Source organism: Dama dama, unplaced genomic scaffold (assembly GCF_033118175.1).
Source record: "Dama dama isolate Ldn47 unplaced genomic scaffold, ASM3311817v1 ptg000051l, whole genome shotgun sequence".
Lineage (NCBI taxonomy): Eukaryota > Metazoa > Chordata > Mammalia > Artiodactyla > Cervidae > Dama > Dama dama.
Window position 1 is genome coordinate 423,778 of NW_026870882.1, and position 8,723 is coordinate 432,500.

At 39.1% G+C, this 8,723-nt stretch overlaps 1 protein-coding gene across 1 annotated transcript; it reads right to left on the bottom strand.

Moving 5' to 3' along the window:
- Positions 1-3,361: 3,361 nt before the first annotated feature.
- On the bottom strand, positions 3,362-5,117 carry LOC133053674 (elongation factor 1-alpha 1). Its single transcript, XM_061138194.1, has one exon. The coding sequence runs from the start codon at positions 5,047-5,049 to the stop codon at positions 3,661-3,663; it is 1,389 nt and encodes a 462-aa protein (XP_060994177.1). The 5' UTR covers positions 5,050-5,117; the 3' UTR covers positions 3,362-3,660.
- Between the last annotated feature and the right edge of the window lie 3,606 nt (positions 5,118-8,723).

Sequence of the window (8,723 nt, forward strand, 5' to 3'; positions counted from 1 at the left end):
AACGGTGATCAGAAACATGAAGAGCCTGAAAAGTTGTGAAAAATCTGAAGAGCTTCAAAAGGTGTGAAATTCAGGAGGAGCATGAAACGGTCTGAAAAATAGAAGCATGAAGTGGTATGGAAAAACATGAAGAGCCTGAAAAGGTGTGAAAAATATGAAGAGCTTGAAAAGGTGTGAAATACATGAGGAGCATGAAACTCTCTGAAAAATAGGAGGAGCATGAAGTGGTGTTCAAAAACATGAAGAGTCTGAAAAGGTGTGAAAAGTATGAAGAGCTTCAATAGGTGTGAAAAATATGAGGAGCAGTATACGGTGTGAAAAATAGGAGAAGCATGAAGCGGTGTTCAAAAACATGAAGAGCCTGAAAAGGTGTGAAAAATTTGAAAAGTTTGAAAAGGTGTCAAAAATGAGATGAGCATGAAACGGTCTGAAAAATAGGAGGAGCATCAAGCGGTGTTGAAAAACATAAAGAGCCTGAAAAGGTGTGAAAAATATGAAGAGATTCTAAAGGTTTCAAAAACATGAGGAGCAAGAAACGGTCTGAAATATATGAGGAGCATGATGCGGTGTTGGATAACATGAAGAGCCTGAAAACGTGTGAAAATTTTGAAGAGCTTCAAAAGGAGTGAAAAATATGAAGAGCTTCAAAAGGTGTCAAAAATAAGAGGAGCATGAAACGTTCTGAAAAACAGGAGGAGCATGAAACGGTATTCAAAACATGAAGAGCTTGAAAAGGTGTGAAAAATATGAAGAGCTTCAAAACCTGTCAAAAGTATGAGGAGCATGAAATGGTCTGAAAAGTAGGAGGAGCATGAAGCAGTGTTGAAAAACATGAAGAGCCTGAAAAGTTGTGAAATATATGAAGAGCTTCAAAAGGTGTCAAAAATATCAGGAGAGAGAAACGGTGTTCAAAAACGTGAAGAGCCTGAAAAGATGTGAAAAATACGAAGAGATTCAAAAGATGTCAAAAATAGGAGGAACCTGAAACGGTGTTGAAAAACATGAAGAGCATGAAAAGGTGTGAAAAATATGAAGAGCTTCAAAAAGTGTCAAAAATACGAGGAGCATGAAACGGTCTGAAATATAGGAGGAGCATGAAGCGGTGTTGAAAAACATGAAGAGCCTGAAAAGGTGAGAAAAATATGAAGAGCTTCAAAAGGTGTCAAAATATGAGGAGCATGAAATGGTCTGGAAAATAGGAGGAGCATGAAATGCTGTTCAAAAACATGAAGAGCCTGAAAAGGTGTGATATATGAAGAGATTCAAATGGTGTCAAAAATATGAGGAGCATGAAATGGTCTGGGAAAATAGGAGTAGCATGAAATGGTGTTCAAAACCATGAATAGCCTGAAAAGTTATGAAAAATATGAAGAGCTTCAAAAGGTGTCAAAAATATGAGGAGCATGAAACGGTCTGAAAAATAGGAGGAGCATGAAGTGGTTTAGAAAAACATGAAGTGCCTAAAAAGGTGTGAAAAATATGTGGAGCTTCAAAAGGTGTCAAAAATATGAGGAGCATGAAACGGTCTGAAACATAGGAGGATCATGAAGCGGTGTTGAAAATCATGAAGAACTTGAAAAGGTGTGAAAAATATGAAGAGCTTCAAAAGGTGTGAAAAATATGAGGAGCTTCACAAGTTGTCAAAAATATGAGGAGCATGAAACGGTCTGAAAAATAGGAGGAACATTAAGTGGTGTTGAGAAACATGAAGAGCCTGAAATGGTGTGAAAAATATGAAGAGCTTCAACAGGTGTCAAAAATATGAGGAGCATGAAACGTTCTGAAAAACAGGAGGAGCATGAAACGGTATTCAAAACTAGAAGAGCCTGAAAACGTGTGAAAAATATGAACAGTTTCAAAAAGTGTGAAATACATGAGGAGAATTAAACGGTCTGAAAAATAGGAGGAGCATGAAGCGGTGTTGAAAAACATGAAGAGACTTAAAACGTGTGAAAAATATGAAGAGTTTCAAAAGGTGTGAAAAATATGAAGAGCTTCAAAAGGTGTCAAAAATATGAGGAGAATGAAACGGTCTGCAAAATAGGAGGAGCATGAAATGGTGTTCAACAACATGAAGAGCCTGAAAAGGTGTGAAAAATATGAACAGTTTCAAAAAGTGTGAAATACATGAGGAGAATTAAACGGTCTGAAAAATAGGAGGAGCATGAAATGGTGTTCAAAAACATGAAGAGCATGAAAAGGTGTGAAAAATATGAACAGTTTCAAAAAGTGTGAAATACATGAGGAGAATTAAACTGTCTGAAAAATAGGAGGAGCATGAAGCGGTGTTGAAAAACATGAAGGCCTGAAAACGTGTGAAAAATATGAAAGCTTCGAAAGTTGTGAAAAATATGAAGAGCTTCAAAAGTTGTGAAAAATATGAAGAGCTTCAAAAGGTGTCAAAAATTTGATGAGCATGAAACGGTCTGAAAAATAGGAGGAGCATGAAGTGGTGTTGAAAAAAATGAAGAGCCTGAAAAGGTTTGAAAAATATGAAAAGCTTCAAAAGGTGTCAAAAATATGAGGAGCATGAAACTGTCTCAAAAATAGGAGGAGCATGAAGCGGTGTTCAAAAACAAGAAGAGCCTGAAAAGGTGTGAAAAATATGAAGAGCTTCAAAAGGTGTCAAAAATATGAGGAGCATGAAACGGTTTTGAGAAACATGAATAGCCTAAAAATATGTGAAAAATATGAAGAGCATAAAAATATGTGAAAAATATGAGGAGCATGAAACTGTGTTCAAAACATGAAGAGCCTGAAAAGGTGTGAAAAATATGAAGATCTTCAGAAGGTGTTAAAATTGAAGGCATTTCCCCTGAAATCAGGAACAAGACAAGGGTGCCCACTCTCACCACTACTATTCAACATAGTGTTGGAAGTTCTGGCCACAGCAATCAGAGCAGAAAAAGAAGTAAAAGGAATCCAGATAGGAAAAGAAGAAGTAAAACTCTCACTGTTTGCAGATGACATGATCCTCTACATAGAAAACCCTAAAGACTCTACCAGAAAATTACTAGAACTAATCAATGAATATAGTAAAGTTGCAGGATATAAAATTAACACACAGAAATCCCTTGCATTCCTATATACTAACAATGAAAAAACAGACAGAGAAATTAAGGAAACAATACCATTCACCATTGCAACAAAAAGAATAAAATACTTAGGAGTATATCTACCTAAAGAAACAAAGGACCTATACATAGAAAACTATAAAACACTGATGAAAGAAATCAAAGAGGACACAAACAGATGGAGAAACATACCGTGTTCATGGATTGGAAGAATTAATATTGTCAAAATGGCTATTCTACCCAAAGCAGTCTATAGATTCAATGCAATCCCTATCAAGCTACCAATGGTATTTTTTTTTTTTTCTCATTAAACTTTTTTTAATGGGTCTCAAATTCTGTGACAGATTTTTGGTCAAGGTGTTTTCATTAAAAAGTACTGATTTTAAAAACTAATAACTTAAACTGCCACACACAAAACATATGGTCCACAAAAACATTCTCCTTTCCTTCTGAAGGTTTTACGATGCATTGTTATCATTAACCAGTCTTTTACTATCAAACTTAAATGGCCAATTGAGACAAACAGTTCTGAGACCGTTCTTCCACCACTGATTAAGACTGGGGTGGCAGGTGTTGGGGATAATATTCATTTAGCCTTCTGAGCTTTCTGGGCAGACTTGGTGACCTTGCCAGCTCCAGCTGCCTTCTTGTCCACTGCCTTGATGACACCCACAGCAACTGTCTGTCTCATGTCACGCACAGCAAAACGGCCCAGGGGAGGATAATCAGAGAAGCTCTCGACACACATGGGCTTGCCAGGAACCATATCAACAATGGCAGCGTCACCAGATTTCAAGAATTTAGGGCCATCTTCCAGCTTTTTCCCAGAACGACGATCAATCTTCTCCTTCAGCTCAGCAAACTTGCAAGCGATGTGAGCTGTGTGACAATCCAGCACAGGTGCATATCCAGCACTGATTTGGCCTGGATGGTTCAAAATAATCACCTGAGCTGTGAAGCCAGCAGCTTCCATGGGTGGATCATTTTTGCTGTCACCAGCCACATTGCCACGACGGACATCTTTGACAGACACGTTCTTGACATTGAAGCCCACATTGTCCCCAGGAAGGGCTTCACTCAATGCTTCATGGTGCATTTCTACAGACTTCACTTCAGTTGTTACATTGACTGGAGCAAAGGTGACCACCATGCCAGGTTTGAGAACACCAGTCTCCACACGACCCACAGGGACAGTACCAATACCACCAATTTTGTAGACATCCTGGAGAGGCAAACGCAAGGGTTTGTCAGTTGGGCGAGTTGGTGGCAGGATGCAATCCAGAGCTTCAAGCAGGGTGGTTCCACTGGCGTTGCCGTCCTTACGGGTGACTTTCCATCCCTTGAACCATGGCATGTTAGCACTTGGCTCCAGCATGTTGTCACCATTCCAGCCAGAAATTGGCACAAATGCTACTGTGTCGGGGTTGTAGCCAATTTTCTTAATGTAGGTGCTGACTTCCTTAACAATTTCCTCGTATCTCTTCTGGCTGTAGGGTGGCTCAGTGGAATCCATTTTGTTAACTCCAACAATTAGTTGTTTCACACCCAGAGTGTAAGCCAGAAGGGCATGCTCACGGGTCTGCCCGTTCTTGGAGATACCGGCTTCAAATTCACCAACACCAGCAGCAACAATCAGGACAGCACAGTCAGCCTGGGATGTGCCTGTAATCATGTTTTTGATGAAGTCTCTGTGTCCTGGGGCATCAATGATGGTAACATAGTACTTGCTGGTCTCAAATTTCCACAGGGAGATATCAATGGTGATACCACGCTCACGTTCAGCTTTCAGTTTGTCCAAGACCCAGGCATATTTGAAGGAGCCCTTTCCCATCTCGGCAGCCTCCTTCTCGAACTTCTCAATTGTTCTCTTGTCGATCCCGCCACATTTGTAGATCAGATGGCCAGTCGTGGTAGACTTCCCTGAATCTACGTGCCCAATGACAACGATGTTGATGTGGGTCTTCTCTTTTCCCATTTTGGCTTAGGTTTAACGGTGGTTTTCACGACACCTGTGTCCTGGCGGCAAACCCGTTGCGAAAAACTACCAATGGTATTTTTCACAGAACTAGACCAAAGAATTTCACAATTTGTATGGAAATACAAAAAACCTCGAATAGCCAAAGTAATCTTGAGAAAGAAGAATGGAGCTGGAGGAATCAACCTGCCTGACTTCAGACTCTACTACAAAGCCACAGTCATCAAGACAGTATGGTACTGGCACAAAGACAGAAATATAGATCAATGGAACAGAATAGAAAGCCCAGAGATAAATCCACGAACCTATGGACACCTTATCTTTGACAAAGGAGGCAAGGATATACAATGGAAAAAAGACAACCTCTTTAACAAGTGGTGCTGGGAAAACTGGTCAACCACTTGTAAAAGAATGAAACTAGAACACTTTCTAACACCATACACAAAAATAAACTCAAAATGGATTAAAGATCTAAATGTAAGACCAGAAACTATAAAACTCCTAGAGGAGAACATAGGCAAAACACTCTCTGACATAAATCAAAGCAAGATCCTCTATGACCCACCTCCCAGAATATTGGAAATATAAGCAAAACTAAACAAATGGGACCTAATGAAACTTAAAAGCTTTTGCACTACAAAGGAAACTATAAGTAAGGTGAAAAGACAGCCCTCAGATTGGGAGAAAATAATAGCAAATGAAGAAACAGACAAAGGATTAATCTCAAAAATATACAAGCAACTCCTGCAGCTCAATTTCAGAAAAATAAATGACCCAATCAAAAAATGGGCCAAAGAACTAAACAGACATTTCTCCAAAGAAGACATACAGATGGCTAACAAACACATGAAAAGATGCTCAACATCACTCATTATTAGAGAAATACAAATCAAAACCACAATGAGGTACCATTACACGCCAGTCAGGATGGCTGCTATCCAAAAGTCTACAAGCAATAAATGCTGGAGAGGGTGTGGAGAAAAGGGAACCCTCTTACACTGTTGGTGGGAATGCAAACTAGTACAGCCGCTATGGAAAACAGTGTGGAGATTTCTTAAAAAACTGGAAATAGAACTGCCATATGACCCAGCAATCCCACTTCTGGGCATACACACTGAGGAAACCAGAACTGAAAGAGACACGTGCACCCCAGTGTTCATCGCAGCACTGTTTATAATAGCCAGGACATGGAAGCAACCTAGATGCCCATCAGCAGATGAATGGATAAGGAAGCTGTGGTACATATACACCATGGACTATTACTCAGCCATTAAAAAGAATTCATTTGAACCAGTCCTAATGAGATGGATGAAGCTGAAGCCCATTATACAGAGTGAAGTAAGCCAGAAAGATAAAGAACATTACAGCATACTGACACATGTATATGGAATTTAGAAAGGTGATAACGATAACCCTATATGCAGAACAGAAAAAGAGACACAGAAATACAGAACAGACTTTTGAACTTTGTGGGAGAATGTGAGGGTGGGATATTTCAAAAGAACAGCATGTATCCTATCTATGGTGAAACAGATCACCAGCCCAGGTGGGATGAACGAGACAAGTGCTCCGGCCTGGTGCACTGGGAAGACCCAGAGGAATCGGGGGGAGAGGGAGGTGGGAGGGGGGATCGGGATTGGGAATACATGTAAATCCATGGCTGATTCATATCAATGTATGACAAAACCCACTGGAAAAAAAAATATGAGGAGCATGAAACAGTCTGAAAAATAGGAGGAGCATGAAATGGTGATCAAAAACATGAAGAGCCTGAAAAGGTGTGAAAAATATGAAGAGCTTCAAAAGGTGTGAAATAGATGAGGAGCATGAAACTCTCTGAAAAATAGAAGGAGCATGAAGTGGTGTTCAAAAATATGAATAGCCTGAAAAGGTGTGAAAAATATGAAGATCTTCAAAAGGTGTGAAAAATATGAGGAGCATGATATGGTCTGAAAAATGGGAGGAGCATGAAGCGGTGTTGAAAAACATGAAGAGCCTGAAAACGTGTGAAAAATATGAAGAGCTTCAAAAGGTGTGAAAAATATGAAGAGCTTCAAAAAGTGTGAAATACATGAGGAGGATTAAACGGTCTGAAAAATAGGAGGAGCATGAAGTGGTGTTGAAAAAAACTGAAGAGCCTGAAAAGTTGTGAAAAATATGAAGAGCTTCAAAAGGTGTCAAAAATATGAGGAGCATGAAACGGTCTGAAAAATAGGAGGAGCATGAAGCCGTGTTCAAAAACATGAAGAGCCTGAAAAGGTGTGAAAAATATGAAGAGCTTCAAAAAGTGTGAAATACATGAGGAGGATTAAACGGTCTGAAAGATAGGAGGAGCATTAAGCGGTGTTGAAAAACATGAAGGCCTGAAAACATGTGAAAAATATGAAGAGCTTCAAAAGGTGTGAAAAATATGAAGAGCTTCAAAAGGTGTGAAATACATGTGGAGCATTAAACGGTCTGAAAAATAGGAGGAGCATGAAGCGGTGTTGAAAAACATGAAGAGCCTGAAAAGGTGTGAAAAATATGAGGAGCTTCAAAAGGTGTGAAATACACGTGGAGCATTAAACGGTCTGAAAAACAGGAGGAGCATGAAGCGGTGTGCAAAAACAAGAAGAGCCTGAAAAGGTGTGAAAAATATGAGGAGATTCAAAAGGTGTGAAATACATGTGGAGCATTAAACGGTCTGAAAAATAGGAGGAGCATGAAGCGGTGTTCAAAAACAAGAAGAGCCTGAAAAGGTGTGAAAAATATGAGGAGCTTCAAAAGGTGTGAAATACATGTGGAGCATTAAACGGTCTGAAAAATAGGAGGAGCATGAAACGGTGATAAATAATGAAGAGCGTTTTGATTTGCATTTCTCTAATAATGAGTGATGTTGAGCATCTTTTCATGTGTTTGTTAGCCATCTGTATGTCTTCTTTGGAGAAATGTCTGTTTAGTTCTTTGGCCCATTTTTTGATTGGGTCATTTATTTTTCTGGAATTGAGCTGCAGGATTTGCTTGTATATTTTTGAGATTAATCCTTTGTCTGTTTCTTCATTTGCTATTATTTTCTCCCAATCTGAGGGCTGTCTTTTCACCTTACTTATAGTTTCCTTTGTAGTGCAAAAGCTTTTAAGTTTCATTAGGTCCCATTTGTTTAGTTTTGCTTATATTTCCAATATTCTGGGAGGTGGGTCATAGAGGATCTTGCTTTGATTTATGTCGGAGAGTGTTTTGCCTATGTTCTACTCTAGGAGTTTTATAGTTTCTGGTCTTACATTTAGATCTTTAATCCATTTTGAGTTTATTTTTGTGTATGGTGTAAGAAAGTGTTCTAGTTTCATTCTTTTACAAGTGGTTGACCAGTTTTCCCAGCACCACTTGTTAAAGAGGTTGTCTTTTTTCCATTGTATATCCTTGCCTCCTTTGTCAAAGATAAGGTGTCCATAGGTTCGTGGATTTATCTCTGGGCTTTCTATTCTGTTCCATTGATCTATATTTCTGTCTTTGTGCCAGTACCATACTGTCTTGATGACTGTGGCTTTGTAGTAGAGTCTGAAGTCAGGCAGGTTGATTCCTCCAGCTCCATTCTTCTTTCTCAAGATTACTTTGGCTATTCGAGGTTTTTTGTATTTCCATACAAATTGTGAAATTCTTTGGTCTAGTTCTGTGAAAAATACCATTGGTAGCTT

Excerpts from the sequence above, each read along its gene's own strand:
- LOC133053674 (XM_061138194.1), bottom strand. The coding sequence starts at position 5,049 with ATGGGAAAAGAGAAGACCCACATCAACATCGTTGTCATTGGGCACGTA.